Source organism: Ochotona princeps, chromosome X (assembly GCF_030435755.1).
Source record: "Ochotona princeps isolate mOchPri1 chromosome X, mOchPri1.hap1, whole genome shotgun sequence".
In the NCBI taxonomy this organism is placed as follows: domain Eukaryota; kingdom Metazoa; phylum Chordata; class Mammalia; order Lagomorpha; family Ochotonidae; genus Ochotona; species Ochotona princeps.
Window position 1 is genome coordinate 2,151,775 of NC_080865.1, and position 17,121 is coordinate 2,168,895.

Genomic DNA, 17,121 nt, shown 5'->3' on the forward strand with positions numbered 1-17,121 from the left:
CCTCCCCAAACCCTCCCCCCATGGTGAATTCCTCCACCTTGTTGCAGTCTTACAGTTCAAATTAAGTCAAGATTCTTTCTTTGCAAGCATTTACCAAGCATAAAGTCCAGCATCTTATTGTCCAGATAAGTTCAATGGTTTCTTGGGGAGACCCTCTCTGGTCTGAAGGTAGAGCCGGCAGAGTATCATCCCGATCAATTAAAAGCCCCAATATAACATCAGCAACAATTTATAACGTTATGGAATTAATTGACATGGTATTGAGTAACCAATATGTTAAAAGAAAAAAAAAAAGAATGCAAGTTCTGAACCACATCCTGTGACTTCTTCATTGACATTTCAATTATTAGTTTATATACAACCGGGTTCTATACACCTTAAAATGGCTATAGATTACTATTCAGCTGTCTCGTGTCTATTTTAATTTTAGTATTTAGCAGTTTATAGTGTTGAAGCATGATTTTGCTGAACCTGGATGTTTTTTGGGTAGTCTAACTCTATGACTCTAACAAGACATATGTCAACAGTTGAGGTGCAGAACAGTTTTAGGAGGGGTGTGCAGAGAAATCTTCAACACCCTAGTGAGGAGTAACTAATCTTTGTGTCCCACCCAGTGAGTTATAAGTGCATCCCCGCTGACCATTTCCTGTCTGATTCTAAGCTTTCCTTGTTCTCTATTTATTCTAGATTTTTCGTTTGTTTGTTTGTTTGTTTGTTTTAAGGGGTTTCTGGAGCGATCCTGATGGTCATTGCGAGAGAGGGTGGGGACCCAAAGTCGGAACCAGGCAAGGACCAGAGAGAGCTCCCAGGCTTGGGATTTTTAACTCAGCTCTGTGACCTTGGGTCAAACCTTTGACCTTCATTTTTCTCATCAGCACATAAAAAGCAATGGTCTTAAAGCTGCGTCTTTGACAGTGTCATGATTACTACCCAGCATGAGAAACACAATTACAACTAAGCATGCATGCACACACACACACACACACACACACGCCAGAAACAAACAATAGCTTCACAAAACAATACTTCTACATGTACTCACTTGAGTATTTGCTATTCTACTCTATTCTATTTCATTGTTTTTTTAAAAATGCTAGTCTTGACCTGAAATCTTTTTAGCAGGTCAAGACTAGCAAAACAATACAGGCCATGGATCATGGCCTAAAGTTTGAGAAAAAATACAGACTGCTACAATTTCGGAGGTCCCTTGTAGCAGTAGAATCCAATGAGCCTGCTAGATGCCTAAAGGAATTTCTTAAAACAATAGCTGAGTTGTGACAGATGACTCTGTGCTTGCATTGTGGAGGAATTGCATGGTGTAGAACATTGGTAGCAGAATGACCTGAAGATAAGTAAATTACAAGCCACTTCCAAGGAGGGAATGTGTAGTGCTGTGGCTCTGACGGTGGCTCAGGGCTGGGATCTGTAAGTCATTACACTGACTGCAGCTGAAACCAACAGAAATCAGGCTGCGGACATGGAACCTGTCAGGGAGGTGAGAGGCAGCTCGTTCTCATTTCTCAGACTGCAAGACCTCTACCAAGAGTTATCTCCACTCATCTCGTCTCCATTTAGACTTCTCTTGCTAAGAATGCAGAAGAGGCCAAGAAAAAATAAACTTGGAGAGCTTCAAGCTTTCCTCTTTTGAACTTTTGCTGCAATTCTGGCCTCATGGTCTTCTTTTCTTCCGAATCCAAGAGAGGGAGCTGTTGTTGATTAATTGGTAATGAGCCAAGGACTTTTTACTGGAGCCTTAAAACTGGTCTTTGAAGGTCTTTAAGTCTCATTTCATGGAGAAGGGGACAGAAGCCCGAAGAACACAGTGATTTGCTCTGTCCTGGACCATATTGCTGTTGAGGTGAATTCCATCTTTCCATCGCAGGACTTTTCCCACAGTTCATGCTGCATGAGTGGCATGTAGAGTGTTTCTTGGTGGCTTTTGATGATTGGTATAAAGTTGAGACAGCAGCCAGAACAAGACAGCCCTCAGAAATCAAAAAGTTCCAACCTTTCCCTTGTAAAGACAAGGAGTGTGAATGCTGGGAAGGTTCAGTGACATTTACATGCAGAATTATGGCTGGTGCCCAATTGCTAGTGGTCTTCCATCAGAAGTCACATATAAACGCAACAACCTTCCTGTTCTGAAGCATCATTTTGTTTTGGAAGTTGGGAAAGATATTTCTATGAAGAAAAGCAGGCTATATTCTTTCAGTGAAGATGGAGATGTAAACATTCTTCTATTCTGAAGGTGTTAGAGTGCCTCAAAGAATTTGTTGAGAAACCTGAACTTTCACCGGTGCTGAGGGCCGTGGGGTCTAATGTGTTCACAGTGGGAAGCAAGTCTAAGTGTTTGTGGTTCTGCTAAAAAGAAGCCCCGCAGGGACAGGCTTGGAAAACTTGGTTGTGGGCTGCTGCACAAAGGGCAGAAGCCTTGGGGTCCCATGCTATTCCCAAATCTCGCCCCTCTACCTCCTGCAAATGCAGAACAGTGTGCACAGAAGCTGGCGTGAGGAGAACTCAAGAACTGAAGAGCAGATGAGACTGGATGGTTTCATTCAGTCAAGTTCCCTGTCCCTCCTCCCAGCAGATCTGAGAGCTTAGAGAGAAATGACCAACATGTTAAGTCTCAAGACTGGCTTCAGTGCACTGAAGACTGGGCAGCCAGCGAGTTACTTGGGTGTGGCACCGACTCTGTTTGCTGGCATGGAACACCAGAGTAGATGGTTTTGAACAAATGTGTTCTAGCTAAGAAACTGATTGGGCTGAAGCGTAGGAAGAAAGGTTAACAAGTGTGAAGGGGGAAGGGGACCCAGTCGGCACCCTAAGAACACTTTTTAAAAATTTTCTTTTCTACCTTGAAGGGCTAAAAATTCAATTTCTAAGAGTCTTTGCACACTTTTCTGAAATTTTCACCACATGCAGCATTCAGAGTATGATTTCAGCAGCTCTTTTCCCTCTTTAAATTCTTAAGCACCCATGAGAGGGAGGAAGGAATGGCAGAGGGAGAAAGGCATGGGCAGGGTTGGGCATTTTAGACCCTTTCTAGGAAGAGCAGCCAAGAAAGAACGACCTTTTTGATTCCCCTTTGGGCTAATGGAAGGAACATTAAGACACAAGGCCAAAGATGATAGTATCAGTAAGCTACCAACCTTGGCTGGGCTGAGGTAGGCTGGGGGCTGAAAAAGGTTTTTACACTGTCCCAATAGTTCCTAAAGCCAGTCCTCCTGCTGCTCTTAGAAATAGGCCTGCCCGGCGGCGTGGCCTAACGGCTAAAGTCCTCGCCTTGAACGCCCCAGGATCCCATATGGGCGCCGGTTCTAATCCCAGCAGCTCCACTTCCCATCCAGCTCCCTGCTTGTGGCCTGGGAAAGCAGTCGAGGACGGCCCAATGCATTGGGACCCTGCACCCGCGTGGGAGACCCGGAAGAGGTTCTGGTTCCCGGCTTCGGATCGGCGCGCACCGGCCCGTTGCGGCTCACTTGGGGAGTGAATCATCGGACGGAAGATCTTCCTCTCTGTCTCTCCTCCTCTGTGTATATCTGACTTTGTAATAAAAATAAATAAATCTTTAAAAAAAAAAGAAATAGGCCTGGTCTTGGGGACAGCATTATGGTGTAGTGGGTAAAGCCTCTACCTGCAATGCCAATATCCCATATGGATGCCAGTTCATGTCCAGTTCTGATCCAGCTCCCTTGCTGTTGCTTTGAAAGGAAATAACAGATGACCCAGGTGCTTGGATGCCTGTACTCATATGAAACACCCAGATGGAGATCCTGGCTTCTGGCTTCGACTTGGCCCACTGGGAAGTAAATTTTTTTTCTCTCTCTCCCCCCTCTCCTTCTCTTTCTCTAACACTCTCTAACTCTGACTTAAAAATAAAAACAATCTTGTTTTTTTAAAGAGAGACCTGGTTTTTGTAGGAGAGTGATGACCATGAGTTTCCTTCAATACCTAAATCATTTGCTTTCAGAGGAACCTAGCGACCATTTTGTGATTTCAGCACACCACTGTGAATCAAAGTCCAGACAATTCTATTATCTCCAGATCTCAACATGGGAACGAACTAAGATCAGTCTAGAAAGATGTTTCGTTAGCCATGGGTATTTCCTGTGATGGTATTTGTTTCAGCACTTAGGTTTTGTGACGTTTGTTGTGCTCTATGTTTTTCTAGAATATAGTAAATCTTCCTAGCCTCCTACCAAGCAGCTTCTGGAAGATTCATGTAGTTCTCTGTTACATATAATGCTATGGATGACACAGATAGACTAGTGGCTCTGAATCATTCATTTTGGTTTGGGAAAGTTCTGGACACTTCCTGTGTGGCAGACAGCCCAGTTTCCCTGCTCCCCCTCCAGTTAGCTTTGGTATAGGGAAATTTATCCCAGTATTGGTTTGGGAAAGACAGCTGCTTAGAAGCCAAACAGATGATTTGTACTTACTAGGTACATGACTCTGTAAAATAGACTCACTTTTTCTGAGCTTCTGATTTTTTATCTATGAAATGAGGACAATGCTTTCCTCTTTAAGTTGTATGTCTGTGCCGTTATGTTATGAATCTAATGCTCCTGGTTTAGAGCTCGGCACATTGGTTGCAGTGGCCTATGAGAGTTTAGAGTCTTCAATGGGGGAAAAATGACATATCAGAACAGTCTTCCTGTTGTAGAGGACTGAGAGTGAGCATATAGTCCTGACTTCCCTTTGTAGCCCTTGCCATTATCTGCCTCTTCTTTGGATAGCAGTAACAGAGGGAAGGAGATGACCAGACAAGGCAAGCAATTAACCCTAAAGAAGCAGACAAGGTAGTGTGAAGGGTGCTAATTTTCCATTATTGTTCAACTATTATTTCTATTGCATGACAGATTACTGCAAACTTTGCAGCTTTGAAACAACAGCCGGTGACTAACTTGCACTATGTGCGGATCAGGAGACTGGGTGTGAGTTTACCAGGCCCTTTCTTCAGCATCCCCCTGGGCTGAAATCAGGGTGGCAGCTGGGGTTGTGTTCACATCTGAGGCCTGGGGTCCTCTTTCAAGCTCATTGATTACAGGCAAAATTCTGTTCCTTGACGTTGGAGAACTTAGAAGCTGCCTGCCATTCCTGCCACCTGGCCCTCTCACAGCAGGGGAATTTGCTTCTTTAGGGCCAACAGGAAAGTGTCTCTGCTGCTTCTGGTCTCCTGTAAGGATTCACCACATCAGGCCAGATGTTTTAGGTGGCTAAGAAAGTGCTTTCCCTTTGTATTGACTCAGCCACCAAGTAGGGACCTTAAAATCCGATTTTTGCTGAAATACTGCTTAGGTCACAGGTGCCACCCACACTGAAGAGGGTTGTATAGGAGAAGCACTTGAGAGCACAGGGCTCTTGGGGGCCATTCTAGAATACTACCTACTACAGAAATGGTACACCCAATGCAATACAGGAAAATCCTTTTCTTAAAAAAAAAAAATAGTTTATTTGAAAGCAAGAGTTACAGAGAGACAGAGATCTCCTTTCTACTGGTTTACTCCTAAAAATGGCTGCAGTCTGTAGGGTTGGGCCAAACTGAAGCCAGAAGCCTCGCTCGGATCTTCCATGTGGATGGCAGAGGTAGGTCTGAGCACTTGGACCAAACTCTGCTCTTTCTCAGGCTGTCAACGGGCAGCTGGATCCGAAGTGGAGCAGTTGGGATGCGAACCTGCTGCCCAGATGGTATACTGGCATCTCAGGTGATGACGGTTTCACCTGCTATGCTGCAGTGCCAGCCCTCAATAAAGCCCTTTTTGTTTCTCTCTGTATTGCTTGTATGTGAACAAACATTACTCAGGCAGTCATCCTGCTGTCTTTTGTATCTTAGCCATGGTGAGATTGTCATAAAGTGTGGAAAACAGAACCTAAAGTATGGGACAGTGAGCTTAGGAGTGGATGAATGCAATGTTCAGTTGTTACTTAGGAAAGCAATAGATAGTTTCAAGAAATAAGTTTTCCCTGGGAAAGTTCCATTAGTGCCAGTCTGCCTGCAAGCATCCCAGAATACTAGTTCTCTTTCCCTTCCCAGTAGAAAAAAAAAATAGATACCACTGTGGCGAAAAAAGGTGAAATATTTACCTGCCAATGCCTGGCAGAAATCTGTTATGGTTTCTCAGTGGAGAAAGGAACAGATTCTTGGTTAGGGAAAGGCGAGGTCCCATCTTCCTTCAGGTGCTTTCTGAAAGGGCTGATTTTCCCCCCAGGAACGGCATGGCTGCCCACGCTCTGGAATTTGTGTGTTGGTCCACAGTCCAGAAGAGCAGGCAGAGTTTGGCAGCCGAGACTCTCCATACCATAGGAATGTGTTTAGGGCATCAGCAAAGGAACGAAATGAAAAATAGCGCTTTTCTCCCAAGTATGTTTATATTTAATACTGAATAATGAGGGAAAACTTTTGTTGAACTTCTTTGCACTGATTTTATGATGTGCTCATTTATTCCAAAATTTTAGGAAGAGGTGGAAGAGTGGGGACCGCACTTGGCAGGGTTTCAGGCCTTCAGGGTCTCAAGGTCTTAGAGCATCGCTAAAGCCCGATCCCTGACTCCAGGAAGGGTGTGCCAGAGGTCATTTCTCCAAAGTGAATGCTTTCAGGCAGAATCCCAGGCAATGACTCACCCAGAAGCAGAGAACCAAGATCACTGTATGCTTTGTTCTGTGCTGGACCTCAGCACCCAGTAATGTGCATTGCACTCCCTCAGCATTTTTCAAGTATACAGATTGCCAGGCCTCTCTCTTACAACTTCTGGCTCAAGCAATCTAGCTTGGAGAGCTGTATTTGTGACAACTACAACTGGTAAGTCCTTCCTTTAGATTGTCACTAAGATTACACCGCAGGAGACCAGCTCCCTACACCATGACTGCGATGCCATGGTGACTTCAGAGCTTTGAGTCTTTCTGTGGGACTGTGAGTCACCTGGACCTAGCCTCACCTCCTGGCTCTCGCCCTTCTGAAGCAATGAGCCTGCGAAGGGGTTTCGGAAACCCTTCTCTGGGATTGCCACTGAACTTCCCATCCCTCCTTTCCACAGACAACTTTCTCTTAAGTTTCCTGACCCCAGCTGTCATTAGCACATGAATTCCTAACCACCTCTGTTGGGTTTGCTAAGAACCTGTGTCCTGGTGAGAGCTGACCTCCACATCCAGGGAGAGGGTGGTTAAATACAGCCTCTGTCTGTACAATTCCACTTAACACCTGAGAGAAGGAAGGTGCCCGTCCAAACCGGGCCTCCGCTGCCTCCTCGAGGGCCTCCCACTCCTCCTGTCCCCGAGACTCAGCGACTCCCGGCTAGCTCAGCACACCCCATCTCCAAGGAGAGAAGTGAGGTTAGAGAGTAACTTGAGAGAGACAAATTGCTGCCAAAATGGTCCCAGAGCAGCCTCCTGGAAAATATTCTCCCCAGTACATGGAGATTGTCCTAAAGTCTCTAACTTTGGGCTTGAATTCTTAGAGATTAAACACCTAGGGAAAATACATCTAGGTCAGAAACTATATAATCTACTCTGTGGCTTACAGTGAAAGAATGTAATAGGCTGTGGATAGCTGTTCTAGAGTTACATTATCTAGTACAGTAGTCACATGAGGCTCTCTCAATTTCATTACTCAAAATTTAGTAAACTTAAATATTCATTTCCTCGGGCACTAGCCACATTTCGCGTGCTTAGTAGCACACATAGCCGCTGCCTACCATATTGTACAGTCCAGCTTTGAGACTTGCATCATCACTGCAGGCTCTGTTCGTCATCACTTTTTAGAGGCCTGGCATTTTCCCCTTGACCCAAGCATGTGATTTTTTGTTGTTGTTGTTGTTGTTGGTTTTTTTTTTTACATCCGTAGACTCGTGCGTATATCTATTGGTGATTCTTGTGGTCATGGTATACTATTTTAGAAAAGTCACTGCTGAAGACTACACTGAAAAACGAAACTAAAATAACTGCCACAAGGTAGTATTTTGGGGATTAGGGCCTGTGGTACAGCAGTTAAGCTGCCCACACACCATATCATGGTACCCAGATTGAGTTATACCTGTTTCTGATACAGCTTGCTGCAAATGCACACCCTGAGAGGCAGCACACAACCACCCTGTTTTCCATCTGGAAGACAGGTTGAGCCGCTGGCTTCTGGATTTGGCCTGGTTTAGCCTTGGCTGTTGCAGCAATCTGGGGATTGAACCAGTGGGTGGACAGTATCATTCTCACTGTGCCTTTCAAATAAGATAAAAATAAATACGAATGGACCCGGCCCAGCGTGGCCTAGCAGCTAAAGTCCTCGCCTTGAAAGCCCCGGGATCCCATATGGGCACCGGTTCTAATCCCGGCAGCTCCACTTCCCATCCAGCTCCCTGCTTGTGGCCTGGGAAGGCAGTCAAGGACGGCCCAATGCATTGGGACCCTGCACCCGCGTGGGAGACCCGGAAGAGGTTCCAGGTTCCCAGCTTTGGATGGGCGCGCACCGGCCCATTGCGGCTCACTTGGGGAGTGAATCATCGGATGGAAGATCTTCCTCTCTGTCTCTCCTCCTTTCTGTATATCTGGCTGTAATAAAATGAATAAATCTTTAAAAAAATAAAATAAATAAATACGAATAACTTTGATAAAAGGAAGTCCTTGAGGGGTGAGCAATTATCAGAAAGTTACATGTTTTCATGATTTTCTTTCTGTTCTTCTAAAACGTACTCTTCTTTCTTTACCATGATACTTTCTGTTTTATGTATAAGGTGTCTTGTTCCAGGTAAGGCATCTTAGACAAAGTGGTGGACTGATTTCAGAAAGAGAAGCACCAGAGAAAAGCCAGAAGCATATTGAAGGCACAAGGCTACACAGTTGGGAAGCGCACCCCTCCCCAAGTCACGAAGAACCAATGAGACTTGGAGGGGCAGTGTGGGCCCACTGGGGAATGTCGACAGCTGTGGGTTAAGCTGACTTCACCCATCCTGGTCATTCTTGAGGCTGCCACGTGCCTCTCTTCTGTGTAACCATCTTGTAATCCCCATCCCCCTGGTTTCTAATGCCTGTTTGCCTAAACATTTGTCAATTCCTTGGCAGTTTTGTCTGAGGCAATTTGTGTCTGGAGACGATGGTGGGTTGAAAGCTGTGTTGGGTGTCCTTGATTTCTTGGGGATGAGCTGCAAGAACTGCACTGTCTGCAGTTTCCTTCCCGGAATCCTCATCATTCCCACCAGCGTTACTTTAATGCTTGTGCTCACCCCTGGGTGAAGACATGCAAACTGCAGTGCTTTGAAAGGTGATGGGTCCTGGAGCTGTTAAGTGGTGGCCAAGGTGATAGCTTGAGACCAGGGACCTGAAGAGACATGGAGCATGCCAAGATGTGAGCCACAGTTGGCACGGGCAGCAGATAGCAGACACACTGTATAGAACAATTGTTCTGGGGGTGCTGTGGCCCAAAGGTGCAACATTTTCAATTCCTCTACATTCTTGGAAGGCAGGTCCTCCATTCCTACCCACAAGCAGGCCGACTCGGGGGTCGTCAGGGTCCAGGAGCTACTGTGCAAGGAGCCAAGGTGTGCAGAGGAAGGTAGTTGAGCACAGGCTTCAGGGTTGGTGTCCTGAGGTCTCCTGACCCTGTACTCCTTAGCAAGTTGCCCCTGTTGGTTTGGCGATGTCAAACCTTGGGGTAGTCTTGAGTTCATTCTGAATGTGAATGTGGCAGCCTGCATCGCCCCTCTGCCCAGGCACCATTCCTACCCAGAGTGAACACCGCTGACACACTGTGCCCACCTCCCCCTTGTCTTACAGCCGTCTCCAACCTGGATGCGGAGAGTAAGCTGAGTGTGTACTACCGTGCGCCATGGCAGCAGCAGAGAAACATCTTTCTGCCAGCTACAAGGCCACCCTGCGTGGAGGAGCTGCACCGCCATGCCAGGCAGAACCTGCAAGCCCTGCGCAGAGGTCAGTGCTCCCGGGATTGGGGACATTTCTGTGAATGATCTTGGAGGTGGTCTCCTCCAGGGCCTGTCAGTCCCAAGACCTCCCATAGTTCTAGCAAGAACTTCTTTTCTCCTTCCCTGAAATGAAATCCATGAATAATTTAACTGACTACACATGTAATAAAAAAAATAGCAGTGTGGTCTCCATATGATGATGAAGAAACTAAAAGGAAAGTATTCATAATTTAATGTATTTTGATGTGTGAAGCACCCAGGCATGACTATACTGGAAGATATATAATGAAGAAGTTAGATGTTTGCACTTATCAGAAGTAACTTTGGATTAAGTAAAGACCTTCAGAAGCTACTGCTGACAACAGGTAGAGAGAAATAGGAACCCTGAAGGACACAACCTTGAAGCGGGCATGTTCAAGAGTAATGGCTCAGATTATAGTTAAATAGGAACTAGATTTGGCTTGGAGTTAGGTTCCGGGCTTTTCCCTTACAAGAGATTCTGATAGGGCATCTGACTGTTGGTGAAACCTGGGGTGCTTTGGCATTCCCGTGTGCCACAGGCTCGCTTTATCTTTGTCTCCTGCCCATTTACTCTAACGACCAGAACCATGCAATGGATGGCTCTTTTGCTTCTGTTGAGAATCAGTGATCTGACTCATGCCCCGATTCCACAAGGGGACACATGGATGCTTAGACTTGGAAGTTTGCTCAGGGTCGCATACAGCAGGTTAGGGAAAGTACCAGAACCTCATCAAATACCATGTCCTGTGGAAATAGGGATTTATGTTTCTATTTCGGTCACAGCTATAGGAAAGCCAAAGGTAGGCCCAGAGCGGTCAAAATAAAACTACAGCATTTTCTTGCACTGGTTACTTTTCAGTGCCTTGAGATCATTCTAGTCAGGGCAAGGAGATTGGAAGCTAGCATCACCTTCGAAGCTACATTGAATATCAAAGCTGGCATGCCAGTTTTTTGGCCTGCAAATTATTGCTGCCGAGACAGATGGAGTCCACAATTCAGTATCTTTGTTCCAGATTCCCTACACTCTTTCAAGGAATGATGTTTTGCAAAGTAACATCATAGAAACAGAGTATTTGATACCATTATCAAATATGTAAAAAAATGCAATCAATGGTTTTAGCTTATTTTCTCCCATATTCATATGAATTCTTCCTGTTCCCGTATCCTCATCTTTTCCTTATAATGAAATAACTAACCTTCTAACAATCCCTAAAACAATTGCTTCTGAACATTTCCCTTGGTTAGCAGTGGTGGCAGATCCTGGGACACTTCTACTGAGGAATGATGTTTAGCTTTGTCTCCAAGTGCCTCACATACACTGACTATTCACTTCAATGTAAAAAGTCCTTCTTTAACAAATGTCACATGATTGTCACTTTCCAGAAATCTCCCTTTCCACTCCTACCACTCCCATGACATCCAAGGCATCTTTCTCTCATGCCACTTACAGGTCTGCATCTTGACCAGGGCCTGTGTTCTGCCATTAAGCTGGGAGCAAGTGGAGGGCAAGGATGATAGCTTACGAACTGACTTTATTTAAAACATTCAGCATGGCTGGGCGCAGAGAAGCTGATCCTAGAACTGAGTCAAATTCTATAGGAAATGGGTTGAGGATGGATGAGACCAGGTGACCATACCCGAATCTGGTGCACTCACTAAAGATGTACTCAGATCCCTACATTAGAGAGTTTGAAGAACATTAGCCCGAGATGTTATGACTTTTATCCTGTTATCATTATTAATGAGTCCTCCCTGATTAAATTCTTACAAATTCAGCCAGATACACTGAGCTGCTTACAAGTGATCACATTTCAGTGCTTTATCAAGTTTGGACTTAATGTCAGAACTGAATACCAGCAAGTACCAATATCCGTTTTCTCTGAACTTCCTCTGGGGGTGAGAGAAGAATCTGGAGCCTCCTGGGGCCTCAGAAGGAAGGCTGGGAGCTGCGTCTCACCCTCCACAGACTGACTTGTTTTGTGGTTGGCGCAATAGCAAATCTTGGGTGTAGTAGTTTTAATAGCACTGCGGAGAGCCATAAACAGGAATTATAGGCATCACAGAATTAAAAACATGCAGTGTAGAATTAAAATTAGAAAGTGATTTTTTTTTAACCTCATCCAAGAAACAACAGCCGAGCAGTATGTTCATCAGCATGATCCACTACTGCCATCTGGTGGCCAGGAGAAGGACCAAGCTCTCAGGCAACTGCTGGGTTTCACCAGTGGAGTAGCTGGCTTCCACCAGGAGGGCATGGACAGTGGAGCACAGACAGGTGAGGCTGCAGTGGTAGCAGCTCTGTGTAAGGAGGGAGCTGGGGGGTGAGATGAACTCAATATTGGCTACCTTCGAACCACTTCATAGCAAATCATCCACAAACCCTATTGGAGGCCAGATACAGTAACTGGAGGCTAGAATAATACTAAAGCATGGGCACTGCCTGCAAGGAATTCCTAGTGTAGAAGAGGTGTCTCAGACAAGGAACCAGGAAGTTTCAGTCCAGTGATGTGAGGAAGTAGCATCTAGCTGGACTTCAAGTCACTTACAATCTGATGATCCATTTGCCCTTTTTCTTACCAATTCTTTAACATTCAGAGTCAACAATGCTTTAAGTGATCCCATCCTTTATGTTCATAAAACAGGAAGAGGGAGATTGCAAATTGACTTTCTAAAGAGATAATTATATCGTTATTTCTTTTAAAGTTTTGGCCTGGGGGCTAAGTTTTATCTGTCTAAGGGATTAGGAATGCAGACTGTACTACCATTTCAGGTTCTAGTGGCCCAGTGTTCCCCCCGGCCACGCCCCGTCCCGCAGAAGCACTCTTAGGGAGCCAGTAAGGTAGCCTGCCTACTCTCCACCCAGGACAAAGACAGACATATAGCTGAGGTGCTACTCCTCAATGAGCTGAAGTTTAAAAACTGTTTCCATGGCAGCCGCAGGTGGGCACTCTTAACAAGAAAGATCTTGACCTCAAAAAGTTGTTCTGATAAGCATTGACATTGGAGACAGTTTAGACGAGGACTAAAAGCCCTGATGTGTAGCACTGGCCCACTTCTGTGTCAATATGCCCCCGTGGCTTGTTTGTAGGTGTCAGTAGTTGAGTAAGCAGCTGTCACAGCCCGTGTGAGGTGGGCTCCAGCTCCCAGTGGGTGACCCCGGGGGCAGCCCTAATGACGTCTGTGCTGACTTCCCACTCAAGCACCCGTGGGGACAAATCTTCCTCCAGTGTCGTGTATTTTTTGTTCGTGTTGTTTTCAAACCAGGCCCAGAAGTCAAAGATTATGCGATGGACTCACTGAAATGCATTGGTCCGAGCTCACGTAACAGGAAGTGAACGTCAGGGCCATCTGGAAAAATCAGCAAGACAGTCCTCCTGGAAATTGAGATTTTTTTCCCTCTTTATATGAATAGCCTTTTTGCGAATTCCCAAAGCAGGAGAAATCGCAGGTGCCCAGTGTTTTCCAGTCTGACTGCTTTTTCTGTGCCCTTCAGAGCACCGGAGCCGGAGTGATCGCAGGGAGCAGAGAGCTGCTGCGCCGCTCTCCGTGGCTGCTCCTCCACTGCCGGCCTACCCTCCCACGCATGGCCAGCGGAGGCGCGAGGGCAAGGAGCGCCACTTCCTCACGGTGAGCATGCGCACTGGTTGCCTGCAGCCTCAGGCTCCCCATCCTACCTTGGGACTCACTCTCCCATCTCCCAGATGGGGCACTAAGCTGGCTAAGAAACCAGCTCCTGAGTGTTTGGGAACCAACAAACCTGTTCCCTTCTGTTTTTGGAAGGAATGCCTGGGGGCAGGGGGAAGATAAACTAATGACAGAGTGAAGCCGCTTCTCTTGGCCCACAGGTCTCTCATCTGTGAAGGCTACTCAGAGTACCTGGCTCCTGGAGGAGGGGCATAATGATGTAGGGCTTGTGAGGCGCTTAGCACAGTGACAGGCCGAGATGCTCATTGCCACGTCTATGATTACAAGTCAAGAGACAGTGGGGCTGACTCGCTGGAGCCAGCCGGCTAAGAGCCCAAGGGAGACGTGCGTCGCGGCTGCGGGCTCATCCTGCCCCGGGCAGATGTGGCTCTTACTCTGCTGACCCCAAGTGCGGATCACAGGTGCTGCGTGGCACCAGACCCAGAACGCCTGCGGACACGTGCCCGGGGTGTGCCTTCCAGGGCCTCCGTGTGGCCGCCTGAGCACGTCGGCCTCCAGGCAGGGTGCCATTGCAGTGAGAGCCGGAGGTTTCTGCGAGCAAGCCGAGCCAAGCCGCTGCTCGTCTGTCCTGCTCTCATTATTCTGGTCTGAGACTCAGAGAATCTAGAGCAATCCCAACAGTGTGCGAACAAGGTACAATTTTTATTTGAAATTGAAGTCCTGTGTTTGATTCTAAACCTTGCACTGGTAACTTCAACATGCCAGATATGTAGGTCACCTGACGCCAAATGACCAGCTAAAATCAACTTCATCTAAGAGTTTTCTACTTGCTACAACACAACAAGATAAGACTTGGAGCAATCCTGGATGATACATGGAGCCGTTTCCCGCCCACAGCGGCTTTGGTGGCACCGTGTCCCCTAGGGCCCATCCGGTGCACACAGTGCCCAGCTCATACCCGGCACTGCTGTCACGCAGCCCCCAGGATGGAAGGGGGAGGCTTTCAAGTTCTTTGGATAAAGGAGCTCCATATGCTAGTGTTTGTCAGAAAGGACCCTCCACAAAATGCTTATCTACCTCAAACCTGCTTGCCGAAGCATTTGCTTCCAAAGAACCATTCTCTGCATCAAAATGCTAAAAAAAAATATTTTTCCCATTCATTATGTTTTGTGGCTCATTCAGTTAGGTTTCATTGTGGGGGGAGATAAGAGAATAATTTTGAATGGGTTTATAGGAGTAACAGAAAAATATAACCTTTTCTCATGATTACCATAATTTCAGTGATGTTGAAAAAACAAAGACTCTAATGAAAGGTTTAAACTAATAGTGAATGGCAATGAGGGTGCTTCGTTTACCTAACAGACGTCGACAAGACAAGACTGAGGTAAACTTCAGATGTCCATCTCAAATGATAATATTTAGTGCTTCGGAATTACCTGGGGACACCAAAGTCAAGATCTGCCATCCAAGTTCCGCCTCTGAGCCCTAGCTGGAACATGGTTCTGTGTACTAAGCTGCCACGGCTGTAGACAGGAATAGATTCCTCCAGGAGGAAATGCACCAAGTGTGAAGGACAGGGAGTCTTCAGCCACTCTCCTGCCTAGACATTTTTCTAGACAACAGCTCTCCCTTCTTCTGTGAGTCTTGGGTAAGCCATTTTTCCTCCTTCCTTTGCAAAAGCATTCACCATGTGAATGCTTGTTCCTAGCCAAAAGGCTGGGATGTGATTCGAAAGTGCCTTTTAAAAGATTTATTTATTTGAAAGAGAGAGCCCTTTCATTTGCTGGTTCACTTCCCAGATGGCCACATGTCTAGGGCTGGGTCAGGCCGACACCAGGGCCTCTTCTGAGTACCGGTTAGAAAGCATGGGGGAAACAGGGGAGCAGCAGCATGCTGGTGGGCTGATCGTCCTCTGGGTATAGTTTTTGTGCAGCTCACACTCATAAATAAGTAATTCTTTAAAGGTTTATTTATTTGAAAGCAGAGTTACAGCAACAGAGAGGAGAGCAGAAGGGAGCTTTCAGGCATGGGTTCGCTTCCCTGAATGGCCAAGTGGCCAGGATTGAGCCAGGCTGAAGCCAGGAGCTGGGAACTCCATTTCTGTCTGTCACGTGCAAGCAGGGGCCCAAGCACGTGAGCCATCCTGTGCTGCTTTCCCAGGTGCGTCGGCAAGGAGCTAGATCAGAAAAAGAGCAGCTGAGATTTGAACTGGTGCTGGTATCGTAAGTGATGGTGGCTTAACCCACTGCACCACATGGACTTAGTATGTGAAAAGAACCCCAAATGGAAAACGAACAGAAACAAACAAATCTAACTATATTACAAATAAACAATATAACCATTTTGAAGGAGATGGGAAGGGTGAAAGATAGCTAACCATAGTGTCTTTAGAAATAGTATTTGTTTTAACCACAAGTATTTCTTGATGGACCCATGAATGTGTTTGCACATGGACCAAAGGTACACCTGTGCGCTAAAACTATTTGCTAGGCAACCAAAATGGGGAACTTAGGATCTTACAACATGCAAGCCAAAGAGCCTCGGGGATACTTAGCAGACCCCTGCCAGACACTTGTTCCCTTTAGCTAATGTCTGTGCTGCATCAGTTAATCACAAGACACCATGATGCTTCAAAGAGATCCCTAACTCATTTACATGTGAGTCATCCTGCCTGCTGACTCCCTGACCACACCCATCCCCCATGCCTTTGCAGTGGTATGTGTGAGCCCTTCTTTTCCTAAGAAACGGATGTGTCTGTTCTTTGCCTAAGCAAGGACGCAAGTGCTGAGTCAGGAAAGGGCAGCCAAGGGCAGGTACATGAGTGATGAGCCGTATATAGGCAAGTGTCAGGATAACAGCAGCCTGCTTCATGAGGTCTAAAGTTTAGGCTGACTCTGGCAAAGAAGCTGTTCAGGCTTACTCAGAAGGCTATAATTCCTCCTCATGGTGTTTCACCAACACCAGATTCCATGTTTCTAAGGAAATGCCAGTGGTCTAGCAGGAGAGCTAGGATGCCAGTGTAAGCAGACAGCTCATGCTGCAATACATTAAATGCTTTGGCCTTCTATTAGGAGCTGACTAGCTTCCAGCATAGTCATTTGCCAAGTCTAAAAGCCTTCAAGATAGTGAGGATAATGCTTAATACTGGACAGGTAAATTAGGTACTTCCCTAACAGTTGTCTCTCTGTTTGGAATATGAAGTGAAAAACACTCGAATGCGTATAAGACAGGATTCTTGCTACAGGGTGTGAATTGGCAGGCCTTGCAGGATGCCTAGTTATTTGTTCCAAAAGCCATGAGCCAACTCCCATGCGTATTGCTCAAGCAGCATTCTGATGGAGATGATCCGAGCAGGTAGCCCCCTGGCTAGTGTCTGCAGAAGTACCACAGCCCAAACTAGAGCAGCCACATAGGTATGTGTGTGTAGGGTCAGAGGTGGGAGATATAGGGACATGGACAAGTCACAGAAACACTTGGCTTGACACCTGTCACCTCTTATGAAGCACATCTCCATCTAACCTCCCTGTGATAACGAAACAGAAGACAGGCA

The 17,121-nt window shown here is 46.3% G+C and overlaps 1 protein-coding gene across 1 annotated transcript in view; it reads left to right on the forward strand.

The window, feature by feature from the left end:
• NHS (NHS actin remodeling regulator) overlaps positions 1 to 17,121 on the forward strand; it is a 325,568-nt gene that overhangs the window by 281,500 nt on the left and 26,947 nt on the right. Inside the window, exons 2-3 of the mRNA XM_012930430.3 lie at positions 9,760 to 9,912; positions 13,420 to 13,553. Of these exons, the coding sequence (XP_012785884.3) occupies positions 9,760 to 9,912; positions 13,420 to 13,553 (287 nt within the window). The remainder of the gene's footprint in view (positions 1 to 9,759; positions 9,913 to 13,419; positions 13,554 to 17,121) is intronic.